Source organism: Salvelinus namaycush, chromosome 1, assembly GCF_016432855.1.
Source record: "Salvelinus namaycush isolate Seneca chromosome 1, SaNama_1.0, whole genome shotgun sequence".
Taxonomy (NCBI): Eukaryota; Metazoa; Chordata; class Actinopteri; order Salmoniformes; family Salmonidae; genus Salvelinus; species Salvelinus namaycush.
In genome coordinates this window covers 21,812,555-21,839,694 of record NC_052307.1, presented here as the reverse complement: position 1 = coordinate 21,839,694, position 27,140 = coordinate 21,812,555, and the positions used below count along the sequence as shown (strand labels likewise).

At 41.5% G+C, this 27,140-nt stretch overlaps 1 protein-coding gene across 1 annotated transcript in view; it reads left to right on the top strand.

Moving 5' to 3' along the window:
• Window positions 1–27,140, top strand: part of LOC120065031 (nuclear receptor corepressor 2-like) — a 193,882-nt gene that overhangs the window by 54,696 nt on the left and 112,046 nt on the right. Inside the window, exons 2-3 of the mRNA XM_039015724.1 lie at window positions 920–1,115; window positions 1,935–2,047. Of these exons, the coding sequence (XP_038871652.1) occupies window positions 1,011–1,115; window positions 1,935–2,047 (218 nt within the window). The 5' untranslated portion in view covers window positions 920–1,010. The remainder of the gene's footprint in view (window positions 1–919; window positions 1,116–1,934; window positions 2,048–27,140) is intronic.

Sequence of the window (27,140 nt, the reverse complement as noted above, 5' to 3'; positions counted from 1 at the left end):
TCAGGCAATTTACTGCAATATGGATTTTTGTCCATATCGCCCAGCTCAACTTCAGGGGATCTGGTACTGTAAACACTCACCGCTTCAAAAAATATCTGCTTTATAGGATATATGCTGCTGTGTTTTATAGCAATCTATTTTCTCTCATTAATGTGTATTGTAATAGGCATGAAAACAGTAAGAGGATTATGCCTCTCTCTTCCCACTCTCTTTATTTTTATTTCTTCATCACCGTGAAGGATAGGAGATCTTGTCCATGAGCTTTTCCAAAGTGGTTGTGGGGGAGAAGCCTACTCAAGCAGCACAGAGCACTCGTCGTATCACTCCATTTTGAATCCATCTCTCAACCACACTAGAAGTGCACTCGCTGCCGTTTGGTGATATGTCCTTGGCGTTAAAACTTAATTGGTGTTGGAACATCCATGCTTAGCATAGTGTAATTATTTCCCTGTTAAACCCTGGGCATTAGGTTATCAACTAGCATTTTGACTTTGCCTAGCTTTTCATAGACATAACTCCTCCAGTGCGAGGGACAGAAGGCCATTCAGTGTGTAGGCAGGCAGGTCCAGGGAGCCAAGTATCTGGCCAAGCAGGGGCAAGATCTGAGTCCCCCTCCATCAGGAACAGTGGAAATGCTAGCAGCTGCTGGAGAGAGGTGCTGACACTCTTATATCCAGGATGCACTGACACATTCATCTCTAACTGGTCCAAAAGAGCTGGTGGCCAAATAGCATTTAACCCTTCTCAATCTACATACAGCGAGAAGGATTATTATTGTTCTGCAGAAAGCTGATATCCGTGCCTAAGACTACCAAAACTGATAGGACGTATGACTTCAAACTGGCTTGATTTGGGTTGGTCAACTGTCCTGACTTGTATGTGATTAGTTTCTCATCATGCCGTTCTCTTCTCCCTACAGGTCGCTGTCTACAGGACTAAACCCATGATGTACCGCGCCTGCTCTGCAGCCCTACCAACATCCTGTCTGTAGAGTAAGCGGCCGCGCCAGCATGTCCTCCCACCCTCAGTCCGTGCCTCAGGGCCGGAGGGCTGTGGACATCCGCCACCTGCCAAACCCTGCCAGTCTACCGCTGCAGCTGGCACGGGCACACACGGTAAGAGCCCTGGGAAACCCTGGACCAAACTAGCTGGAGACAGGAACACTGGTACTTACCGCCTTCACATGAAAGCTCAGTGTATAATGATTTACATGTAGATGTTACCCCGGCTCCCTTAGGTTAGCTGTCATTTTGTCAACAGTCTCATCCTGCACTGAGTAACTACACTGTTGTGGCTACACTGTTATGCACACAAAGGATATGCAGCCCTAGAACCTGCTCCCTTATTAGATGTTTGAATTGAAAGTTAATGTTTTCATGGTGGAATCATTTTCTAGGTTTCTCCATTATGCTCAAATGTCCTCCCTCATTTCTTAATTGCCATGACTGTTTTTTGAACGGGTCAGAGGGATATGTGTCTTGTCTTCCCAGAAGAGGCCCCTAGCTAGTAAGTAGGTTCATCTCGTGGCTTGACATCCTGTGTCGGTGTGAGTTTCTCTCTGTTGTAAGGAGGGAATCCTAGGGTTACCCCCCAGGATCCCCACAGCTGCCCCTGCTTGTTAATCCCTCCACTCCCACTTGTCATCACGTTGAGGAGAAGATGAGGGCAGATGGACAGTCCACAACCCACAGTTAGTTCCGTCAGCCTCAGCTCAGTGAGAGAGGCACAGGTGTAGAGGAATGGCCACTCTCTATCATATGTGTGAGGTAAATGGAGAGAAAGGATGATAATGTAATGACCAGGAAGGAAGAGCTAGATGAAGAGAGAGAAAACGAGAGAATGAGTGAATAAACAGAGGCACGCTATCATAGACTTTTCTCAGATCGGAAGATTTCTGGTGTGCTCTCATGCGTTGCTGCGTTTGTGCTTTTCAGGATGTGGGACTGGTGGACTACCACCCTCACTCTCGGGACTACAGCTCACACCTGGCTCAGCCCCACCGCCGCCGGCCCTCTCTGCTGTCCGAGTTCCAGCCAGGGAATGAGAGGTACGTAGCTATCTACTACTGTACTAGACACCATCTGCTCTCGCTCAGGACCCAGGACCCCCTGGTTTCTTTGATCTCTGACTTTTCTAGAAGCCTCTGTCACCTTTGCTCATCACCTTAAATCACTTTTTAACCCTTTGACGCATCCGATCACATATTTGTGATCATTGTTGAGTGGTCCCTGCAGCGTACCATCGCAAATATCTGATTGGAACAGTAGCAACAGAAGATATGATGCAACAAACACATCTAAACAGCATTGTTGTTTGAAAAGCATCTAAATAATGCTTTGTACTGATGGGAAATAAAGATCTTCACAAGTTTATTCCTCAATTTTATATTTTATTGTGAAAGATAAATGTGAACTTCATCATCCAAGCATCACAAGGAACACATCCACAGCCAAATTCATTCCATAAACCATTCTAAATAACCTGTTGCGCGGACAAAAACCTAAACATAAGTTAGCGATCTAACATCAATACTTGTTTACAATGTATCTCTGGTGAGCACAAGGGAGATGTAATATTGTTTAAAAAAGAGATATGTGTCAGCTAAGCTAACAGCAGCTAAATTCTTTGATGGCAGCCATATTTGTTTGACAATCAAAAACTCCCTAATCCCAGAATGCCATTCACTAATAAGACGCAAAGAAACAAAGTCAAAGATGGCTGCTCCCAATGCCCCAAAAATATGGACTTAGTTCGGCCACTTTTCAGCATATTACAAATCTTCAATGTACTTGTTACAGTATACACAAGATCCGGAGCACATTACTTTTACAAGTTGTTTACAGTTTTTGACAAATCACAAAGCAAATAATGTTATCACCTCACAGATCATCACCCTAAATACCAGTGCGAAAGCTAAACAGGGTTGCCAGATTTAGAAAAATAATTTTAGGGGGGTTTATTTCAAGTCCATGGAGAGTAGAAATGGGGGATGGTATCGTGGGGTGATTTGATGCAGGAAATACTGTGCATTCGGAAAGTATCCTTTTTCCACATTTTGTTACGTTACAGCATTATTCTAAACTGGATTAAATAGTTTTTTCCCTCATCAATCTACACACAATACCCCAAAATGACAAATCGAACATTTGAAATTTGTGCAAATTTATAAAAAATTAAAAACAGATCACATTTACATACGTATTCAGACCCTTTGCTATGAGACTCAAAATTGAGCTCAGGTGCATCCTGTTTCCATTGATCATCCCGCTTGGAGTTTGCCAAAAGGCACCTAAAGGACTCTGACCATGAGAAACAAGATTCTCTAGTCTGATGAAACCAAGATTGAACTCTTTGGTCTGAATGCCAAGTGTCACATCTGGAGGAAACATGCACCGTTCTTATAGTGAAACATGGTGGTGGAAAGCATCATGCTGTGGGGATTTTCAGCGGCAGGGACTGGGAGACTAGTCAGGATCAAGGGAAAGATGAACGGAGCAAAATACAGAGTGATCCTTGAGGAAAACCTGCTCCAGAGCGTTCAGCACAGACTCTGGTGAAGGTTCAACTTCCAGCAGGACAACGACCCCAAGCACGTAGCCAAGGCAACGCAGGAGTGGCTTCGGGACAAGTCTCTGAATGTCCTTGATTGGCTCAGCCAGAGCCCTGACATGAACCCGTTCGAACATCTCTGGAGAGACCTGAAAATAGCTGTGCAGTGACACTCCCCATCCAACCTGACAGATTGTGAGAGGATCTGCAGAGAAAGACAGGTGTGCCAAGCTTGTAGCGTCCCAAGAGGACTTGTGGCTGTAATCACTGCTAAAGGTGCTTCAACAAAGTACCGAGTAAAGGATCTGAATACTTACAGTATCAGTCAAAAGTTTGGACACATTTATTTTTACTATTTACATTGTAGAATAATAGTGAAGACAAACTATGAAATAACACATGGAATCATGTAGTAACCAAAAAGGTGTTAAACAAATTAAGATATATTTTGTATTTGAGATTCTTCAAAGTAGCCACCCTTTGCCTTGATGACAGCTTTGCACACTCTTGACATTCTCTCAACCAGCTTCATGTGGAATGCTTTTCCAACAGTTTTGAAGGAGTTCCCACATATATGACCAGTTTCAGGAAACTAGGCGTATGCCGCAGGTCACTACTTCACAGGAGAGCTGTTTGAACATAAACTTGAACATAAACCACTCATTATCTCTGCCATTTGCTTGACTAGTTATAGCCTAATGTTGGCTAGCTAACATTCAACCTGGTTGGTTAGCTACCTGCAGATTCATGCAGGGTAGTGACATCATGGGTTGGGATTATGGTTCATTGTTTAGCTAGCTAGCTACATGTCTTGACAAGAGACTCCACAATGCAAGTACCCATTTCAATAGAATGTCAATGCAACAACTGTTGATAGACGTACTAGCTGGTGAATTCCCTCTGGTTATCTACTCAGATTTCAGACGCCTAAGATAGCCTAGCTATCTACATTTTCAGATATTACACGTTTCTAATTTTGAAAGTATTTTCATTTCAAGTTAACGTGTATTGCTAACTAGCGTTACGTGTATGATTTTATTATTCATATCTGAGCCATTTGCAGATTCATGCAGGGTAGTAACGTCATAAGTTGGGATTGTGGTTCATTGTTTAGCTAGCTAGCTACATGTCTTAAAGACTCATCTGAGTGTTCCAGAGCACAGAATAACTGATGAATTCACGAATGCTCAACCCAGTTGAATATGGCCACTGTCAGTAAATGTCAGCAAAATTGAGTCATTAAATAGTTGCCAGCAGCACAGTTAGTCACCAACGCTCTGGATGACATGAAAACAGCCTAACCAGCTCTGCTAGGGCGAGTAAAATGGTCACTGTGCTGTTCTCTCATTTGTGTCTGGAAGTATCTAGCAAGTTAGACTGCTTTTTTAAAATTGATACATTTTGTATTATTATTATGAACCAAACAAATACAAAAACAGAAATATGCAAACAAGAGTATTTAAACCTAAGACAGGGGTATTACATATCAAGATGGTACATTTTCAATTTGTCAACAAATTTTTGTTTTGTTTTTACACTTACTGATAGAATTGAAATATTATTTAGAAATTATCTTAATGTGAAGAGGGATTTGTTCTCCGCACACTGAATTTTATGGTTAAAGAATCTGCCATTAAAAATTAACAAATGAACAATGGAAGTTAAATCAGGGTCCATATCATTTGGATCAAAATAAAACATAATATCAGAGTCTTTCAAATTAACATTAATAGTAGTTTATTTTAAAATAAGATCTTCTAACTCACTCCAAACTCATCTGACATAAGAACCGTCCCAAAATAAATGGTCAGGAGTCTCTGGGTCACAACCACTTAATACACATTTGTTATCAGTAGCTATTTTGAATCTGTGTATAATAGTCTTTACAGGGGTGCTTGACTGCTGCTGTTATTACAGAAAGCTCAGATCAACCCTTAGAGATGGGTGGGGCTAAAGCTTAAGAGGGTGTGAACGATGCTGAATGGCTGTAGAAGGCCTCTCCAGTAGTAGACCCAAAACATTCAAAGGCCATTTTCTCAAAAGTGAGTCTACAAGTTTATCAACTTTTAAAACAAAATTACTTTCCCCCATTGTTCCTCAACTGTAGTGTATGATATATCATTTTGTAGCTCTGAGTCTCCACTTTTATCCAATGTAAAAAACACAATTTCAAATTTTGCTACATACAGTTGAAGTTGGAAGTTTACATACACAAAGTTGACTGTGCTTTTAAACAGCTTGTAAAATTCCAGAAAATGTCATGGCTTTAGAAGCTTCTGATAGGGTAATTGACATCAGTTGAGTCAATTGGAGGTGTACCTGTGGATGTATTTCAAGACCTACCTTCAAACTCAGTGCCTCTTTGCTTGACATTATGGGAAAATCAAAAGAAATCAGCCAAGACCTCAGAAATATAATTGTAGACCTCCACAAGTCAAAGTTAATTAAAAAGGGTCAGTGCAGATAGTTACAGTTCATGAAGTCTCCTAGAGATGAATGTACTTTGGTGCGAAAAGTGCAAATCAATCCCAGAACAACAGCAAAGGACCTTGTGAAGATGGTGGAGGAAACGGGTACAAAAGTATGTATATCCACAGTAAAACAAGTCCTATATTGACATAACCTGAAAGGCCACTCAGCAAGGAAGAAGCCACTGCTCCAGAACCGCCATAAAAAAAGCCAGACTATGGTTTGCAACTGCACATGGAGACAAAGATGGTACTTTTTGGAGAAATGTCCTCTGGTCTGACGAAACAAAAATAGAACTGCTTGACCATGATGACCATCGTTATGTTTGGAGGAAAAAGGGGGAGGCTTGCAAGCCAAAGAACACCATCCCAACCGTGAAGCACGGGGGTGGCAGCATCATGTTTTTGGGGTTCTTTGCTGCAGGAGAGACTCGTGCACTTCACAAAATAGATGGCATCATGAGGCAGATAAATTATCTGGATATATTGAAGCAACATCTCAAGACATCAGTCAGGAAGTTAAATCTTGGTTGCAAATGGGTCTTCCAAATGGACAATGACCCCAAGCATACTTCCAAAGTTGTGGCAAAATGGCTAAAGGACAACAAAGTTTCATTTATTTTTTATTTTACTAGGCAAGTCAGTTAAAATTCCTCAAACATACATGTGTTTTATATCATTTTAAAGGTAATCTTGTTGTTAATCCTACCAAAGTGTCCGATTTCAAATATGCTTTTCAGCGAAAGCACTACAAACGATTATGTTAGGTCACCACCAAACCACAATAAGCACAGCCATTTTTCCAGCGAAAGATAGCTTTCACAAAAAGCAGAAATAGAGATAAAATTAATCACTAACCTTTGATTATCTTCATCAGATGACACTCATAGGACTTCATGTTACACAATACATGCATGTTTTGTTTGATAAAGTTCATATTTATAACACAAAATCTGAGTTTACATTGGCGCGTTACATTCACTAGTTCCAAAAACATCAAGTGATTTTGCATAGCCACATCGTTTCAACAGAAATACTCATCATAAATGTAGATGATAATACAAGTTATACACATGGAATTATAGATATACCTCTCCTTAACCTCTCTGGGGTAGGTGGGACGCAATCGTCCCACCTGGGCAATAGCCAGGGAAAATACAGAGCGCCATATTCAAATAAAATGATATAAAAATCAAACTTTCATTAAATCACACATGTAAGATACCAAATTAAAGCTACACTCGTTGTGAATCCAGCCAACATGTCAGATTTCACAAAGGCTTTTCGGCGAAAGCATAAGACGCTATTATCTGATGATAGCACAACAGTAAAGAAAGAGAGTAGCATATTTCAACACTGCAGGCACGACACAAAACGCAGAAATAAAAATATAATTCATGCCTTACCTTTGACGAACTTCTTTTGTTGGCACTCCAATATGTCCCATAAACATCACAAATGGTCCTTTTGTTCGATTAATTCTGTCGATATATATCCAAAATGTCAATTTATTTGGCGCGTTTCATCCAGAAAAACACAGCTTCCAACTTGCGCAACGTCACTACAAAATAATTTAAAAGATACATGTAAACTTTACCAAAACATTTCAAACTACTTTTGTAATACAACGTTAGGTATTTTAAACGTTAATAATCGATCAAATTGAAGACGGGATGATCTGTGTTCAATACAAAAAGAAAACAAACTGACGCAACTTTTCTGGTAATGTGCCTCAAACAATTTACTTCAAATGACTCTCATTTAAGATGGCCGTACTTCTTCATTACAAAAAGGAAAAACCTCAACCAATTTCCAAAGACTGGTGACATCCAGTGGAAGCGGTAGGAACTGCAAACAAGTCCCTTAGAAATCTGGTGTCCCAATGAAAACTCATTGAAAAGACAGTGACCCCCCCCCCCCCCCCCCCCAAAAAAATCTGAATGGTTTGTCCTCGGGGTTTTGCCTGCTACATAAGTTCTGTTATACTCACAGACATGATTCAAACAGTTTTAGAAACTTCAGAGTGTTTTCTATCCAAATCTACTACTAATATGCATATCTTATATTCTGGGGATGAGTAGCAGGCAGTTGAATTTGGGCATGCTATTTATCCAAAAGTGAAAATGCTGCCCCCTACCCCGAAGAAGTTAATGCAACCGCTGTGTCAGATTTCAAAAAAACTTTACGGAAAAAGCAAATCATGCAATAAACTGAGACGGAGCTCAGAACAATAGCCAAATTAGCCGCCATGTTGGGGTCAAGAGAAACCAGAAAATACATGATAAATGTTTCCTTACCTTTGATGAACTTCATCAGAATGCAGTCCTAGGAATCCCAGGTCCACAATAAATGCTTGATTTGTTCGATAATGTCCGTTATTTATGTCCAATTAGCTACTTTGGTTAGCGCTTTTGGTAAACGATTCCAAAGTCACAAAGCGCGTCCACTATAACGTGACGAAATGTCCAAAAGTTCCCGTAACAGTCAGTAGAAACATGTCAAACGATGTACTGAATCAATCTTTAGAATGTTGTTAACATACATCTTGAATAACGTTCCAACCGGAGAATTAGATTGACTTCAGAAGAGCGGTGGAACGGAGGTCCTCCTCATGTGAACGCACATGTGAAAGCATGGTCAGCTCGTGGCAGACCTGACTAATTCTTGTCTCCTTCGGCCCCCCTTCACATTAGAGTCATCAGACAAAGTTCTATTGACTGTTGACATCTAGTGGAAGCCGTAGGAAGTGAAAACTCATCAATATCTCGCTGTAATTTCAATGAGAGCTTGGCCACCTCAGAAACAATTCAAACAGGAAGTGGAACTTCTCAGGTTTTTGCCTGCCATATGAGTTCTGTTATACTCACAGACATAATTCAAACAGTTTTAGAAACTTCAGAGTGTTTTCTATCCAATACGAATACTAATATGTATATATTAGCAACTGGGACTGAGGAGCAGGCAGTTTACTATGGGCACCGCTGTGCACCTTTCATCCAAGCTAATCAATACTGCCCCTGCAGCCATAAGAAGTTAAGAACAAATTCTTATTTTCAATGATGGCCTAGGAACAGTGGGTTAACTGCCTGTTCAGGGGCAGAACGACAGATTTGTACCTAGTCAGTTCGGGGATTTGAACTTGCAACCTTTCAGTTACTAGTCCAATGCTCTAACCCTGCCGCCCCATTCAAGGTATTGGAGTGGCCATCACAAAGCCCTGACATCAATCCTATAGAACATTTGTGGGCAGAACTGAAAAAGCACATGCAAGCAAGGAGGCCTATAAACATGACTCAGTTACACCACCAAAATCCACCCAACTTATTGTGGGAAGCTTGTAGAAGGCTACCCGAAACGTTTGAGCCAAGTTAAACAATTTAAAGGCAATGCTACCAAATACTAATTGAGTATATGTAAACTTCTGACCCACTGGGAATGTGATGAAATAAATAAAAGCTGAAATAAATCATTCTCTCTAATATTATTCTGACATTTCACATTCTTAAAGTAAAGTGGTGATCTTAACTGATTTAAGACAGGGAATTTTTACTACGATTAAATTTCAGGAATTGAGAAAAACTGAGTTTAAATGTATTTGGCTAAGGTGTATGTAAACTTCCGACTTCAACTGTAAGACCGATTTGAGCTGGTCGGTCACATATGTTGAGCACTTGTTGGCTGCTTTTCCTTCACTCTGTGGTACAACTCATACCAAACCATCTCAATTGGGTTGAGGTCAGGTGATTGTGGAGGCTAGGTCGTCTGATGCAGCACTCATCACTCTCCTTCTTGGTCAAATAGCCTTTACACAGCCTGGTGTTGTGTGTTGGATCATTGTCCTGTTGAAAAACAAATGATAGTCCCACTAAGCGCAAACCAGATGGGACGGCTTATCGTTGCAGAATGCTGTTGTAGCCATGCTGGTTAAGTGTGCCTTGATTTCTAAGTAAATCACTGACAGTGTCACCAGCAAAGCACCCCCACACCATCACACCACCTCCATGCTTCACGGTGGGAACCACACATGCGGAGGTCATCCGTTCACCGACTCTGCGTCTCACAAAGATACGGTGGTTGGAACTAAAAATCTCAAATTTGGACTCATCCAAGCAAAGGACAGATTTCCACCGGTCTAATGTCCATTGCTTGTTTTGCTTGGCCCAAGCAAGTCTCTTCTTATTGGTGTCCTTTTCGTAGTGTACTTTTTGCAGCATTTCGACCATGAAGTCCTGATTTCACGCAGTCTCCTCTGAACAGTGGATGTTGAGATGTGTCTGTTACTTGAACTCTGTGAAGCATTTATTTGTGCTGTTATTTCTGAGGCTGGAAACTCTAATGAACTTATCCTCTGCAGCAGAGGTAACTCTGGGTCTTCCTGTGGCTATATATATAGTCATGCTTTTTCTGAGGATGAGTCTTGATGAGTAGTTATTAATTTTTTATATGCATTCCATGAATTTTGCATGGCACACAGAGGGTAGGCCTTGAGCACAGAGTCATTATTCTTCATCATTTGAATGAAGTAGCCGATATTCCTGCATATGTTATCTGGGAAAAGTACAAGAGAGAACTAAAGTGTGAAGTATATCTTCAACAAACACTTTTCTCATGAGGTCAGCTGCAACTGGATTCTATTCGCATGGCTGTCAAAGCAGTGCTGTGCATCAGTGTCTCTCCGGGAGGTCTTCATATTAATTTGAATTAGTTCACTGTCTGTCCTCTCCTCTAGAAATCCCCCTGCACATCTTTCTTTGTAGTTGAAATGGAGGTCCTGTCTCCGGAGGTCAAGTGAGTTAGGCAACAATACCCTCAGGAATGTTACGGGCACACATTGGCCGACACCAGATGGTCATTGTGTGTGTAGCAGTGTGTGGCTAACAATTTGTGTGTGGTTGGCTGTGTCTTCCAGTATCAATCAGACAGGATTACGGGCTCTCTGGGACTTTATTTTTGAAGAACCTGCCCAGGGGAGCATTGTGTTCTTCCTCAACCGATGCAGTTCTCTGTCCTGTCCCTTTTCTGTGTACAGTAGAGGACTCCACTAGTTCTGTCAACACATGAACACCACACTGTTCTTTCGCTCTTCCCAAGAGGACGTTGATTAGCAGCCAATCCTGAAAAGTAAAACCATGAGGGAATAACAGCCTAGTCTCTGTGAACATGTGCTTCTTTCAGGGGGCATGGGTGAGCTGTGTGATTTTAGCAGGTCTAGTACCTTATGTGTTGTTCAATAAATCAAATATGATAGGACTTCATCATATTAAGCTATTATTAGAGATGACTTTTCTTGTTTTCATCGGAGTGATTAGCTGCAGGTTGTGCTGAGGCATCAGCTTGTGTGAGTCCCCAGTCAAGATTTAAACGATCAGCATTCCTTCATTTGATCAGCATTCCTTCATCCATACCTTCAGGCTATGCTCAAACCCTTGCTTTTTAATCTCACCTCCACTGTGATGATCCATTTGAAGAAAAGTTCAAATGCAGATTGAAACATGGTTGTTGTGGATGTTGTTTCAAAGCCTAACAATGAAATGCACAGCACTTTTTAAGGTGATGATTCATTCAAAACATGCATATGCGTATTAGAGCTTCTGCATAGGCCCTATGAGCCTGGAAAAAACCAACCCGGAAAAAAATTATGATTATGCCGTTATATAATACATGGCCTATCGCATATTACGCATGACAGAAAAACATAAAACAAAACTGATTTTAAGATGTCTTTGAAACATAATTGGTTTAGCCTATGCTCCAAAATTTGAGTAATTGCCTTTGAGTGTGGAGTATTATGCATACCAGATGGACTGGTTACCTTATGCTCTAAAATTTCTATCCATGAGTCTGGGAGAGAACGTATAGCCCTAGGCAATGCTGTTGGTTCATTGATTAGGCAGGGCGGCTTACAGTTAGCCTAACATGAGTGAATTTGAATAGCCTAGTAATAGGTTATTTTTTTATATTTTCATAATGAATTATGTGACACATTACCTTTAGCTATACAGAATATCTCACCATCATGCGTTTCCATTTCCTCACTCTCCTTTATTCCTTTCTGGAGCCCACAGTTTAGTCAATTTTGTTTTGTTGGGAAAACATATCGATGTTCCCAAACAGATTTCACTTGGTTTCCCAAATGAAGCACTGGGTAGCTGCAGGAACATGGTTGGAGGGCCCATGGCATACAGAGTTTGGGCGGAATATCACCTGTCGTGCAGCGAGAGCATGCTCCTCAAACAGTCGTTGATGCATGGAGTGAAATAAGTGTTGTTATATTTCTTTCTCAGCTATTCATGTTAAACACACGCTCTGCTATAAAATCAAATTAGCCTACAAAATGGACCGGCGGGAAAGCGCTTGGCCTCCATTCGCTATTCGAGTGCATACAGATGACACATCTTTTTTCCCCTGTTCCTGCCCATTTGATAATGTGCCATTCTAAAATTAAACTAATTTGACATATTAGTAAAGACAAGATTAAATTGAGAACAGTCTGATGGGTGGAAATATGATCCCTTGACGAGAGAACAGCTGTGCAGCCTGAGGCAAGGAACAGAGTGCAAGCTTAATTTGCTACTTTCTCAAATCATCAATAGCCTATAGTCGCACCATGCAGCCCATATATGTGACCGACCACCTCGATTCGGTCTTATGTAGCAACATTTGAAATTCTGTTTTTTACATTGGATAAAAGTAGAGACTCAGAGCTAGAAAATGGTATATCATACACTACAGTTGAGGAACAATGGGAAAGTAATTCTGCTTTGAAAGTTGATAAACTTGTAACCCCACTTTTGAGGAAATGACTCTTCTTCATCCACACCCATTCAGCATCGTTCACACCCTCTTAAGCCTTAGCCCCACCCATCTCTTTAAGGATTCACAGGTGAGGCCATGTGCTAAGAGAGTAGTTTAGTAAACCAAAGATTTCAAGACTAAAAGTGGAAAAAGTAGTAGCCTACAATAAGGAAAAACTCCAGGTAAAGAATTACCACTAGTGTACATCATTCAAGTTGTAGAAACGTCTCAAGGATGATCAATGGAAACAGGATGCACCGGCACTCAATTTTGAGTCTCATAGCAAAGGGTCTGAATACTTATGCAAATAAGGTATTTCTAAAAAACTGCTTTCGCTTTGTTGTTATAGGGTATTGTGTGTAGATGGAGAATTAGTTTCAATTTAAATCAATTTTAGAATAAGCTGTAACATAACAAAATGTGGAAAAAGTCAAAGGGTCTGAATATTTTCAGAATGCTATGTTATGATATGTTTTCTAAGACTTTCTAAGGTTTGTATCATTCACAACTAAAGTTGCCAAATAACACGGAACCCAAACCAGCTGCGCGCATGCGCTATCGTGCATACATTTATTTTGCCCCCCCATACCAAACGCGATCACGACACGCAGGTTAAAATATCAAAACAAATTAATTTGGGGACAGGTCAAAAAGCCTTAAACATGTATGGCAATTTTGCTAGTTAGCTTGCACTTGCTAGCTAACGTTAATTTGTCCCATTTAGCTAGCTTGCTGTTGCTAGCTAATTTGTCCTGGGATATAAACATTGAGTTGTTATTTTACCTGAAATGCACAAGGACCTCTACTCCGACAATGAATCCACACATATAACGGCCAACCGAATCGTTTCTAGTCATCTCTCCTCCTTCCAGGCCTTTTCACCTTTGAACTTATATGGTGATCGCATCTAAACTTTCATTGTATTACCACGACAACCGGCAACAAAGTTCGTCTTTCAATCACCCACGTGGGTATAACCAATGAGGAGATGGCACGTGGGTACCTGCTTCTATAAACCAATGAGGAGATGACTTTCAGCGCGATCTGCGTCAGAAATAGGAACAACTTCTATTTGAGCCCTTGGCGTCACAGACGCTCGTTGGCGCAATAATTGAATAACATGGATTTCTAAATTTATTTTGCGACGCTCGCGCACACGACGTGTCCGGTCTGGTCAGCATGTAAGTCTAAATCTAGCATGTAGGACCTGTTTCAAATGAATACTTTTACACTCAACATAGCCACTTCATATGCACACTCGCTCTGTAATGGGAAAAATATCCTTTCTATTTTATTCTATTCTTCTTTCTATTCTTCTTACTGTAAAAGAATATAAAAAAATACTGACTTACTGACGGGACTTATAAGCATATCTTGTCAGCTAATTGAACAAGTCAGATAACATGTATCTACAGGAGGCCAACTCAGTCTGTTCACCTGAAATACATTTTCTTCATATCATAATGTTTCTCTAGACCTGCCTAAAATAAATAATGGATTTATTGTGATGGTGTACATTAAATTGGTTTTAGTCTTTTTTTTAAAAAATACAAATATTCCGAAGGTGCTCAACAGCGTTGTGTTGAGGCCAAGAGATGCTAAACGTGTTTGTTAATTAAAGGTCAATTACCGTGGCACCGGCAGTCTTTTGCATGACCAGCTGACAACATTTCATGACCGCCACAGCCCTATCTGTAGGCAAGTACCATGGTCTTGTAGTGGATGCAAGGTTAGACTGGAAGCCAGTGGAGTGTTCGGAGGAGCGGGGTGACTTGGGAGAACTTCGGAAGGTTGAACACCTGGCGGACTGCAGCGTTCTGGATAAGTTGCAGGGGTTTGATGATACAAGCGGGGAGCCCAGCCAACAGCGAGTTGCAGGTATCCAGACGGGAGTTGACAGTGCCTGGATTAGGAACTGCACCGCTTCTTCTGTGAGGTAGGGTCGTACCCTACGGATGTTGTAGAGCATGATCCTGCAGGAGCGAGTCACTTCTTTGATGTTTGCAGAGAACAACAAGGTGTTGTCCAGGGTCACGCCAAGGTTCTTTGCACTCTGGGAGGGACACCGTGGAGTTGTCAACCGTGATGGAGAGATCTTTGAGCGGGCAGGCCTTCCCTGGGAGGAAGAGCAGCTCAGTCTTGTAGAGGTTGAGCTTGAGGTGGAGGGCCGACATCCAAGCTGAGATATCTGCCAGGCGCGCAGAGATGTTGCCACCTGTGTGTCAGAAGGGGGAAGGAGTAAAGTAGTTGAATGTCATCCACATAGCAATGATAGGAGAGACCATGTGATAGGAGAGAATATGACGGAGCCAAGGGACTTGGTGTATAGAGGAAAGGGCTTAGAACCGAGCCCTGGGGGACACCAGACACAAATCCTATCTTTGACACCTGGTAGGAGCAGCCTACCAGGTGTCCTGCCTGAGAGAGTGGAGAGGAGGTTCTGATGGTTCACGGTGTCAAAAGCAGGGGATAGATAGAGCTAGGAAGATGAGGAAGATGGAGAGAGAGAGTCCGCTTTGGCAGAGTGGAGAGCAGAGCCTCCTTGACACAGAGAAGAGCGGTCTCGGTTGAGTGACCCAAGACTGCTCTAATAACCTTTTTCTCAGCATTAGCCTTTTATTGAGGTGCTTTTCAAAACCAACAGGAGACCTTTGTCAAAATAATAGATGAGCAAGCATGAGTGATGTGCTAGCATTAGGCAATCTGTTGGTTTGCCCTGTGCGGAAACAATATCATTTATTTGAACTCAAGATATGTGTTCTAGCATATTCTCTGAAGGACACTTTAGCTCAATATTTTCCCTTTCATTCCTTTCACTGTATGTTTTTCCTGAGGCACATCACTCTGTCTAGGCTATTGCATCATGTATAAGTTATCCTCTCCATTTTTGACCAACTATCAAGCAATTGTCTCGATGATGTTCAGTTTGTGTGCCATTCAGTGGAAGGGTGAACCCATTTGCCATTTGTATCTTTTTGACATTCTCTCCTTATTGTCTTGCTATTACTGTACTCTATTTAGTTCCCTAATCCTGCCATGGAGCTCCTACTCCTGCCCCCCTCTCTCTCTCCCAGCCTCCCCTGCTCTCTGCACAGCTGCAGAGTTGAGCTGGTCCTTGGAGGGGATGGTAGTAGAGAGATTGGCAGAGGCACAAACGCGTAGTGTTTTCACGATAACACAGCGCTATCAGCACGCATGATCTGTGCTCTGCTTATAATGGGGCCTGAGCCAGTGAGAGACTAATGGAGCCGTTGTTGTTTCTTGTCGCTGCGCACTGCTACACCCCGCCGTCCCTCACCCCTCTACCCCACCCCCCATACCTCTCTCTCCTTTTCACTCCTGACAAATCCTCCCCGGGGAACAGATTATGTTTCACACTCACGCATAAGATTGGAGAGAGAGAGAGAGAGAAGTGGGGTGTGGGGGGGGGGGGAGTATAAAAAAATCCACAGATCTTGATGTGATTATGTAAGTGCCAAGCCTCTATGGAAATCAGAGTGTGTGTGTGTGTCAGGAAAGGGAGTAAGCAGGGGGAAGGGCTTTCACACGCCATCTGGGTTTTCATATATTTTTTTGCAACACTGTTTAAGAAATTATACACAGAAAAGTCTGTAATTTTGCTGTCCAGGCCACCCCATTACACCTTTCACATTCAGATTCAGCAATGCATAAGTAATAAATATGGCCTTGCTACCTTCCTGCTGTCTAGTCATTGGGGATAATATAGCAGAATGGGTCTAAATGATTATAGTAGCACTGGTGTCCTGCAAGACAAACACTCTCTGCTCCCTGGCACTAAAATATACCTCACAGTAGGCCTTTGTGGCTCTGTACTGGCAATTATGGTTGCCCCCCCCCCCCCCCCAAGAAGCCACTTCCATTTTGACATTAGCAGTCTTGTTACTGATGCTGTTTTCACATAGGATTTACGGTTTATATTTTTTAAGGCCAATGTTTAAATGACAACAAACAGGCCCATTTTTACCACATTCTTGTCTGTCTACGCCTTTTGTGTCTACCGTGCGCATGCCAGTGACTAGTGGTGTGCAGATGTGGGTGGGAATCTATTTGAATAAATCCATTTACTATACAGCATCAAAAATATATTAATTTTAATTATTTTAGGCAGGTCCTAAGAAATATCATAAGCCTAATAAAATGTATTTTCTAAATAATAGGATGGCATATTTTGAGTTTGAGTTTATTTTTACAGGGACAGTGCACATTAATCAAAGTTTCAGTAAAAGTGCCGGTTTTAGCCAGCCGGCTAATTTTCAACCGCAGTCCCTTTTGAGTTTTATGTCCAAATGAATGAAATCTATAGTTCATTATTTGGTTCATTAAACAGACAAGACACACCTACCCTGATTAGTCAACGCATATATACTGAGTGTATAAATCTGCTCTTCCCATGACATACTTACCAGGTGAATCCAGGTGAAAGTTATGATCCCTTATTGATGTCACTTGTTAAATCCACTTCAATCAGTGTAGGTGAAGGGGAGGAGACAGGTTAAAGAATGATTAAGACCTGGATTGTGTATGTGTGCCATTCAGAGGGTGAATGGGCAAGACAAAATATTTAACTGCCTTTGAACGTGGTATGGTAGTAGGTGCAAGGCGCACCGGTTTGAGTGTCAAGAACTGCAACGCTGCTGAGTTTTGATTTTTTTACTCAACTGTTTCCTGTGTGTATCAAGAATGGTCCACCACCCAAAGGACATCCAGCCAACCTGACACTGTGGGAAGCATTGGAGTCAACATGGGCCATGCCTGTTCCTAATGTTCTGTACACTCAGTGTACAGTCGTGGCCAAAAGCTTTGAGAATGACGCAAATATTGTTTCTTTAGAAAATTTTGTCAGATGTTACCATGGAATACTGAAGTATAATTACAAGCATTTCATAGGTGTCAAAGACTTTTATTGACAATTACATGAAGTTGATGCAGAGAGTCAATATTTGCAGTGTTGACCCTTCTTTTTCAATACCTCTGCAATCCGCCCTGGCATCCTGTCAATTAACTTCTGGGCCACATCCTGACTGATGGCAGCCCATTCTTACATAATCAGTGCTTGGAGTTTGTCAGAATTTGTGGGTTTTTGTTTGCCCACCTGCCTCTTGAGGGTTGACCACAAGTTCTCAATGGGATTAAGGTCTGGGGAGTTTCCTGGCCATAGACCCAAAATATCGATGTTTTGTTTCCCGAACCACTTGGTTATCACTTTTGCCGAATGGCAAGGTGCTCCATCATGCTGGAAAAGGCATTGTTCGTCACCAAACTGTTCCTGGATGGTTGGGAGAAGTTGCTCCCGGAGGATGTGTTGGTACCATTCTTCATTCATGGCTGTGTTCTTAGGCAAAATTGTGAGTGAGCCCACTCCCTTGGCTGAGAAGCAACCCCACACATGAATGGTCTCAGCATGCTTTACTGTTGGCATGACACAGGACTGATGGTAGCGCTCACCTTGTCTTCTCCGGACAAGCTTTTTTCCAGATGCCCCAAACAATTGGAAAGGGGATTCATCAGAGAAATTGACTTTACCCCAGTCCTCAGCAGGCCAATCCCTGTACCTTTTGCAGAATATCAGTCTGTCCCTGATGTTTTTCCTGCAGAGAAGTGGCTTCTTTGCTGCCCTTCTTGACACTCACACACAGATGCACTCACACCTGCTTGCTGCCATTCCTGAGCAAGCTCTGTACTGCTGGTGCCCCAATCCCCCAGCTGAATCAACTTTAGGAGACTGTCCTGGCGCTTGCTGGACTTTCTTGGGCGCCCTGAAGCCTTCTTAACAACAATTGAACCGCTCTCCTTGAAGTTCTTGATGATCCGATAAATGGTTGATTTAGGTGCAATCTTACTAGCAGCAATATCCTTGCTTGTGAAGCCCTTTTTGTGCAAAGCAATGATAACAGCACATGTTTCCTTGCAGGTAACCGTGGTTGACAGAGGAAGAACAATGATTCCAAGCACCACCCTCCTTTTGAAGCTTCCAGTCTGTTATTCAAACTCAATCAGCATGACAGAGTGATCTCCAGCCTTGTCCTCGTCAACACTCACACCTGTGTTAACGAGAGAATCCCTGACATGTCGTCAGCTGGTCCTTTTGTGGCAGGGCTGAAATGCAATGGAAATGTTTTTGGGGGATTCAGTTCATTTGCATGGCAAAGAGGGACTTTGCAATTAATTGCATTTCATCTGATCACTCTTCATAACATTCTGGAGTATATGCAAATTGCCATCATACAAACTGAGGCAGCAGACTTTGAAAATGAATATTTGTGTCATTCTCAACTTTTGGCCACGACTGTATATGTGTGGGTATGAATATAATAGAATAAAATACAAATAATGTTTTTCAACATGACGTTATCAAGTTATATTTTGAAACCGAGCCCAAGCCCATGCTTTTTTGATCCAAGTTGAATCTCTTTCCTACCCTCCCTCCACTTTGTTAGGGAGCAGGTGTAGGGTCTTACATTGAGAGTATCTTCATCATGATACCGATCAAAAATAATAGCAATCCTATTTTCAAAATCATGTGAGTATCGGGTTCGTATTCTACAGCCTCCGCGTGCTTTTGGTACGCGATCAAGGCCTACCCTTGATTTGGGTGACATTATTGCATACTAAATGTTTCTGATCAGTGATAGAAACGAGAAAACGAATAGATGAGCTTTACCGCCTCCACTTATTTGCCCAGCCACAAACCAATTAACCAAATAGCCTATACAGATTGAAATTCTGTGAAACAAAATCACATTGATTGAGACAAGTCAGTAAAGTCCCAGGCTTTTGGTTGGGAGTAGTCCTAGGCTACTAAGCAACTGTGAGTGAAGAGCAAAAATAAAACACTTGTTAAACTACATAACATGCTGGCTAACTGTTCTAATAAAGCAGACAACTAGACACTATGGTCATGAGCAGCGCTCTCCTCCATTTCTCCAGCCTAATTCTAGTCTAACCAATATCAAAACGGAGATTCATTGAAAACCAAAAATATAACTTTTTATTTTATTTATCAAGACATGTCCCCGCGCTTATCTCAAAGCGTCCCAATCAAAACTTTGCAGAAATTATCATCTAGTTGACCACACGGGGGTAAGCTATTGCTTAAAACGTATTACAATGATTAGATGACTTGGGAAGTTTAAGTAAGAAACAATTTCATACATGCCTTCAGTTGCATTAGCCTACTTTATTCCAATATTTTCGTCATTCAGTGATATTTATTCCCACAGTAATTATTTATGAATCCATTCAGTTGTGGTTAAGATAACAGTTCATGCTTAGTGGTGGGCTATGCGAAGAGATGGGAGAAGTGACATGCCTCACAAAGTTTAGAACTGGCAGGAGAATGGTTAAATGGTGCTGCCTAGCATCCATCAAGAGTTTAAGAACATAGTGCGTGCCAATGCTGCCTCGGCATTGCTATGTTTCATACAAAGCCGTAGGCAGAAGTTTACAGAAATGATTACTAGGTCGTTAGGTGGAAATATACGTTTCTGCTTTGATACCGGCAGTACCTTTCAGATAAGGAAAAGGCAAAATAAAGTTGGTGGAAAAATGTGTTAGTATGAAAGAGATGACATTTCAGCATCTAGGCCTACCTAAAAATGCCTCGAAGGCAGGCATTTAGAAAGTCATGGCCTCATATGGAACAGAGCAACATTTACCTGTCATTAACCTTTACTGATGTAAGTAGTTAACTGATTATTCAAAGCTTTTCATTTCACAAAACATTGACGCAAACAGAGATCTTTTCCAGACCCTTGTTTATAAAGTTTATACTTATTGTTTGAATCCCCTGAGTTTGATGAATAGCATGTTTGAGTTTAAAACCACACATAAAGCAGACCATGACTTATCATCTTACAGCCCAGCTCCCCCCTCCTCCCCTCTACCCATGACTTTGGTTATGTAATTGTTAGCATTCCAGGCCACCCAGGTCTTTTCTGATTGTGTGGTACAGTACAGGGATGTTGCAGGGGAGGTCAGACTAGACGCCACACATGGTTTTGGGCATTTGTGTGTGGCCTAGTGAGTACTGACCACTTGACAATGCAAAGCTCAAAAATTGAAGAGCAACTAGGCTTTATACTTTGTTTTATTGTAGTGTATTTGTCTGAGTCTGAAGCTCTTTTACTGAACTATGTACCTTTACATTTTGGGGGTCAGTTTGATCTGCCTCAGTATTCCAGTCTACTGAAAAACTATGCTCCCTCTGAGTCATGGGCTTTGCTTAGACACGCCATTAGCTTATCATGTCAGACTGTACAGCAGACACAAGTAATATTTAAGGTCATTATGACTTTCAAGTTTTTAGCCAATCACCCAGGGTTTGTGTGCAGACATGGAATGCATCAGGTAGGCTAGTATGCGAGGGCAGTATGCTGCTCTGAGTGAGTAAAATAATGAGTGGGATAGGCTTAATTGTTCTCGTGTAGTTTCCTCGTTTTTTAGACCACTCACCGTGTTGGCCTTACAAATGGATGAGCTAATCATTAGTCATGTTGTCAAATCCCACATCTCCCCAAGGAACATTATCTGTTTTGAGTGTCATGGATTGTCACTTTTTCATGTAGCACAGTTGTGTTCCCAAGTGACGAAGCACTTCTACCACTGTACTGTGGGGGTGGAGGAGCTCTCAGGAATGGATATTGGCAACCACTCGAAGGAGAAATCTGTCATCCTCAAAGAAACCATTCAGCATAATGCCTGAATAACTCAATATTACTCTGATACATCATATAGTCCTAATACACAATGGAACATTTTGTTCATAGAGGGCTTTTGTCTACCCACTAACATTGAACTTGATCTGTGTGGTTTGATTTAACAAACTTACAATTCTAAATATCAATTTTTTTAAATGTATTTATTACATTTTCATTTGCACAGAGCTGTCATGGTGGCAGTTTGCTAATGTGTCCTCCTGCTAGTCTGCTAGAGGGCAATTCCACTGTAACGAAGTTGCACTGAGACTCAGATTTGTCACTTAAAATGTCCAGTGCCTCCCGAAAGTATTCACACTCCTTGACTTTTTCCACATTTTGTTGTTACAGCCTAAATAATACATTGATTGAATTGATATTTTTTTGTCACTGGCCTACATGCTATTCCCCATAATGTCAAAATACAATTATTTTACAAATTAATGAAAAATTAAAAGCTGACATGTCTTGTGTCAATAAGTATTCAACTCCTATGATATGGCAAGCCTAAATATGTTCAGGAGTAAAGATGTGCTTAACAAGTCACGTAAGTTGCATGGACTCACTCTGTGTGCAATAATAGTGTTTAACATGATTTTTAAATTACTACCTCATCTCTGTAAGGTCCCTCAGTCGAGCAGTGAATTTCAAACAGACACAATCACAAAGACCAGGGAGGTTTTCCAATTCCTCACAAAGAAGGGCACCTATTGGTAGATGGGTGAAAAAAAAGCAGACATTGAATATCCCTTTAAGCATGGTGAAGTTATTAATTACACTTTGGATGGCGTATCAATAACCCAGTCACTACAAAGATACAGGAGTCCTTCCTAGGATTGCACATTTTGGGGAATATTCAGAGGTGGAAACTTTCCGTGGGAATTAACAAGTATATATGGGAATTAATATTAATACCATTTAAATGTAGATGTTTTTTGCATTGGAAATATTTACCATATCATATGGAGAGAAAATATTTATATTGCTATCATAAGTAGACTTAATTGCAAATGATTAAATTCTTCCAATAGAAATTTAAAAAACAATTGTTACAAATTGAACTTTAATTAAATGAGTTCACATGGGATGATTTCACTGAACAACAAAAGAAAGGGAATATTGAATGATCCCTAATGATCCATCGCATCTCCCCAAAAACATTTTCAACATACATCTGTAAAGTGATTTAGAAACTAAAGCTTTGGTTTTCTTCCTCTCAGGCTTCCATGTCTTCTCCCTGGACCTCCTCAATGTCCGTCCACCTCTTGAACATCAGAGACTGAGGCCTCATTTTCACTGTCACTTTACAACCTTGTTGAGGATGGCTTGTTGTCAGGCTCAAAAAGCCTCAAATTTGCCCGAATGGCCACCAATTTTTCAACCCTTGTATTGGTCAGCCTGTTGCGTGCTTTGGTGTGTGTGTGTGTTCCCAAACAAGGACCAGTTGCGCTCTGAGGCAGCTGATGTTGGTGGGATTTGGAGGATGACAGAGGCAACAGGGGAAAGAGCCTCAGATCCACAAAGTCCCTCCCATCAGGTGGCTGATGAGATATGTTGGCACGACTGCCATGTTGCATCTCCCTCCCAAAGCCCTTGCTTGGAAGTGTACTTCGCCAGACTGCCAAGAACCTTGCCCTCATCTAGGCCAAGGTGGCGAGACACGGTAGTGATGACACCACAGGCCTTGTGGATCCCTGCACCAGACAGGATGCTCTTGCCAGCATACTTGGGGTCCAACATGTATGCTGCGGTGTGTATGGGCTTCAGGCAGAAGTCTTCACACTTTTTGATGTATTTCAGAACTGCAGTTTCCTCTGCTTGGAGCAACAGTGAAGTGGGCAGGGCAGTACGGATTTCTTCTCTTACATCTGCAGCCAGAGTCTGAACATCAGACAGGATGGCATTGTCGCCCTCAATCCATGCAATGGCACTGCTATAGGTTTCAGGAGTTTCAGGCTGCTTACCACTCTCTCCCAAAATACATCATCCAGGAGGATCCTCTTGATGGGGCTGTCCATATTGGCAGACTGTGATATGACCATTTCTTGGAGAGACTCCTTCCCCTCCAGGGGACTGTCAAACATGATGACGACACCACCCCAACAGGTGTTGCTGGGCAGCTTCAATGTGGTGCTCTTATTCTTCTCACTTTGCTTGGTGAGGTAGATTGCTGCTATAACTTGATGACCCTTCACATACCTAACCATTTCCTTGGCTCTTGTAGAGTGTATCCATTGTTTTCAGTGCCATGATGTCCTTGAGAAGCAGATTCAATGCATCAGCAGCACAGCCAATGGGTGTGATGTGAGGGTAGGAATCCTCCACTTTAGACCAAGCAGCCTTCATGTTCGCAGCATTGTCTGTCACCAGTGAAAATACCTTCTGTGGTCCAAGGCCGTTGATGACTGCCTTCAGTTCATCTGCAATGTAGAGACCGGTGTGTCTGTTGTCCCTTGTGTCTGTGCTCTTGTAGAATACTAGTTGAGGGGTGGAGATGATGTAGTTAATTATTCCTTGCCCACGAACATTCGACCACCCATCAGAGATGATTGCAATAGAGTCTGCTTTCTCTATGATTTGCTTGACCTTCACTTGAACTCTGTTGAACTCTGCATCCAGAAAATGAGTAGATAAAGCATGTTTGGTTGGAGGGGTGTATGCTGGGTGAAGAACATTCAGAAATATCTTCCAATACACTGCCTGTGAGCATCAGAGGTGAACCAGTTGCATACAAAGCTCAAGCAAGACATTTATCAGCATTTCTCTATGTTTCTCCATTGAGTAAAACAACTTCTGATTCCAGGAGGACCATGAGCTGTTGCCATCGATAAGGTGTCTGATTCATCATTTTCACCTCGAATAGAAATAGAGAGACTTTTGTCAGAGGTTGTTTGTTGTGAGCGCTGAGGGAACTTTATGCACTTGGCCAGGTGATACTGCATCTTTGTTGCATTCTTCACTTATGCAAATACTGTGCCAAATCATATGTACACAGCTTTTCCTTCTACATTAGCTGCAGTGAAATGTCTCCACACATCAGATAGTGCCCGTGTCATTTTCCTGTAAAGATTAGAAAAACATTTGCAAAAAAAACCCAAATACAATTCCATGTACAGATAAATAGTTAAGCAGATTAAGTTAGATTAAAACAACTCCTTTGTAAGATAAATGTTTTTAAATGAAACATGTATGGAAACAGGTGCATTAACACTCCTCAGTTAGCAGGCTCAAGCAAGCTAAAACCCACATGGTAGCAAAAACTAACTAGCAGTAATTGTTAACAAGTTAGAAATTATTTAAACACACTTTGCTGTAGGCTACTATTTACTAGTTAACAAAAAATAATGTATGTCATATAAAATATATTCACCACACCCAGTATTGAAAACTTACCAGAAAGCATGTAGTCCTTGGCTCAGACAGTGTAGTAGTGTGGGCTCAATAGCATCTCATTAGTGTGCAAGATCTTGAGAATCAGCTGTACATGTGATGGAAGAATGCACTGTGCATGCAGAGGGTTGCAATTCCATTGAATTGGGGACAGTTTAACCAAAATATTCCACAAGACCTAGAATTGCCTAATGTGTTTCGCCAAAAAAAGGTTGACTGTTATAAGCTAACTTTTTAAAATGAATTTAACCAAAGATCTCCAAATTCCTGGGCATAAATTCCCATGCAAAATTTCCTGAAAATGTCCTGACATTTACCGGAAGGTTTCCGACCCTTTGCAACCCAAGTCCTTCCTAACTCAGTTACCATAGAGGAAGGAAACCACTCCAATGGAGAATGCTGCCTATGACCCCAAGAACACCATCCCCACCGTCAAACATGGAGGTGGAAACATTATGCTTTGGGGGTGTTTTTCTGCTAAGGGGACAGGACAACTTCACCGCATCAAAGGGACGATGGACGGGGCCATGTACCGTCAAATCTTGGGTGAGAACCTCCTTCCCTCAGCCAGGGCATTGAAAATGGGTCGTGGATGGGTATTCCAGCATGACAATGACCCAAAACACATGGCCAAGGCAACAAAGGAGTGGCTCAAGAAGAAGCACATTTAGGTCCTGGAGTGGCGTAGCTAGTCTCCAGACCTTAATCCCATAGAAAATCTGTGGAGGGAGCTGAAGGTTCGAGTTGCCAAACGTCAGCCTCGAAACCTTAATGACTTGGAGAAGATCTGCAAAGAGGAATGGGACAAAATCCCTCCTGAGATGTGTGCAAACCTGGTGGCCAACTACAAGAAACTTCTGACCTCTGTGATTGCCAACAAGGGTTTTGCCACTAAGTCATGTTTTGCAGAGGGGTCAAATACTTATTTCCCTCATTAAAATGCAAATACATTTATAACATTTTTGACATAGGTTTTTGTTGTTATTCTGTCTCTCACTGTTCAAATAAACCTACCATTAAAATTATAGACTGATCATTTCTTTGTCAGTGGGCAAACGAACAAAATCAGCAGGGGATCAAATACTTTTTTCCCTCACTGTATATCTATCGGCGAGTCTCTTTTGTGCAGAGCACATGAGGTGAAGAAATTACACTTGTATGCAATTCACTACTAAATGTGTGCCTTCAGATATCTTAATGGCTTTCTGCAAGGAGTCAGAGCTCTGGATGAGTTATCGCTTCAGCTGCAATTTCTTCCCCCTGTGCTTCCTACTACCATTTTTCCCCTCCTCCGCTCTTCTCCCCGTACACATGCTGCGCTTCCTTCAGAAAAGCATGCATCACAACATTGTTCATTTGCACAGTTTCTCTCGTTCACTTTCCCTTGTAAATGTCCACAGTCACTGAAAATGACATTCGGTAGCTACAAGCTATGCTTTATGAGCTGGATTTGCCTGATTTTTAGAAACCATATGACTCTATATACAAGGACTCGTCTTGGGCGGTATCCAGATTGTCATGCCTTCATACCGACCTTGTGCCATACCAGGATATTCGGTAATACCGGTACTAAGCACAAAGGGCGCTGTTTTCAAACCCCACTCATACGCTGTAATCCGAAGGTTAGCAATGCTAACAAGTACATGTACAATCCCATAGAGAATGCTAACTAAATGCTAACAATCTCATTGTGAACATTTTGTACAGTTTTTGACCTAAACTATACAAGTAATGCTACACAGTTTGCTGTATGCATAAAAAAAATATTAGCCAGCAAGGCTCTTGATCCAGGAGGGGATTCTCTGCTGTTACCAAGCGAATGCTTGATTTTGGAAGAAGCTAATCACTTAGCTAGATAGCTAACTAGCTACTAAATTGGCAAACCAAATGTACAACTGCAGAGCATTTAGCACATTTTAGACAGTTAACTTAATAGTTATAAGATATCTAGCTTGCAAACATTTTGTTGTGAATTCCATACTGCAATTAGATCACCTGGCGCCTGCTGCACAACCGTGAGTGACTCACAAGGCTCCGGTCTCTCGTCATTGTGTGCTTGTAAACAAACACCACATGACTGGGGACTATTGTAAGCTTCATGATAATTCGACCGATTTAAATGAACGCAATATTCTTTATCTCCTAAATTGTTTCACAAGTTGACTGAAGGTATTTACTTAAGTAGCTACAAATATTGAAATGTATAAAAAAAAAAAAGTTTCAA